This window comes from Eimeria tenella, genomic scaffold (genome assembly GCF_000499545.2).
Source record: "Eimeria tenella Houghton genomic scaffold, Eth_scaff3588, whole genome shotgun sequence".
In the NCBI taxonomy this organism is placed as follows: domain Eukaryota; phylum Apicomplexa; class Conoidasida; order Eucoccidiorida; family Eimeriidae; genus Eimeria; species Eimeria tenella.
This window is the reverse complement of record NW_013543259.1, coordinates 2,230-2,907: the sequence shown is the minus strand read 5'-3', so window position 1 is coordinate 2,907 and position 678 is coordinate 2,230. Positions and strand designations below refer to the sequence as shown.

Below are 678 nucleotides of genomic sequence, written 5' to 3'. Positions count from 1 at the left end.
GCTCCTGCGTCAGCTGCTGCTGCTGCTGCTGCTGCTGCTGCTGCTGCTGCAACGGTACCTTCCCTAGGAGAAGGAACGGCATGAGAGAAGAAGTGACTTTCAGAGTCTCCACAGCGGCTTCTGCAACACTCTGTAGCTCTTTGCTGCTGCTGCTGCTTCTGCTGCTGCTGCTGCTGCTGCTAGCTCCTGCAATGAGCCTGGCGGCGACAGCAGTCCCTGGCGAGAGGTGCTGCTTCGCAGGCGCTGCCTGTCCTGGTTCTGCTGTTATCTGCTGCGGCTGCTCCTGCTGTTGCTGCTGCTGCTGCTGCAGCAAAAAGGTCCGCTGCAGCGCGAAATGCCTGGAGAGCTCTTCTACAGAGTGCCGAGCAGCCTGACGACACACAACGGGCAAGAAGCAAATAACTGCAGCAGCAGCAGCAGCAGCAGCAGCTGCAGCAGCTGTCGTTGCTGCTTCTTGTCTTGCTGCTTCTACCTCAGATTCTTCTGTTGCTGCTGTTGCTGCTGTTGCTGCTGCTGCTGCTGCTGACGGTGCCGCCTGCTAAACTGCATGCAGGACTTACCAGTGCGAGACGGGGCACGAGGGGAAGCAGTGCAGCTTTTTCCTGCTGCTGCTGCTGCTGCCGCTTGCTGCTGTCAGTGCTGCATTCAGAAGCAGCAGCAGCAGTGGCAGTTGCAGCT

At 59.0% G+C, this 678-nt stretch overlaps 1 protein-coding gene across 1 annotated transcript in view; it reads right to left on the bottom strand.

Annotated features, from left to right (window-relative positions):
- Nucleotides 1-97: 97 nt before the first annotated feature.
- ETH_00043190 (uncharacterized protein) overlaps nt 98-678 on the bottom strand; it is a gene marked incomplete at both ends in the record, with an annotated part of 2,579 nt that continues 1,998 nt past the window's right edge. Inside the window, 2 exons of the mRNA XM_013376513.1 lie at nt 98-370; nt 561-678. Of these exons, the coding sequence (XP_013231967.1) occupies nt 98-370; nt 561-678 (391 nt within the window). The remainder of the gene's footprint in view (nt 371-560) is intronic.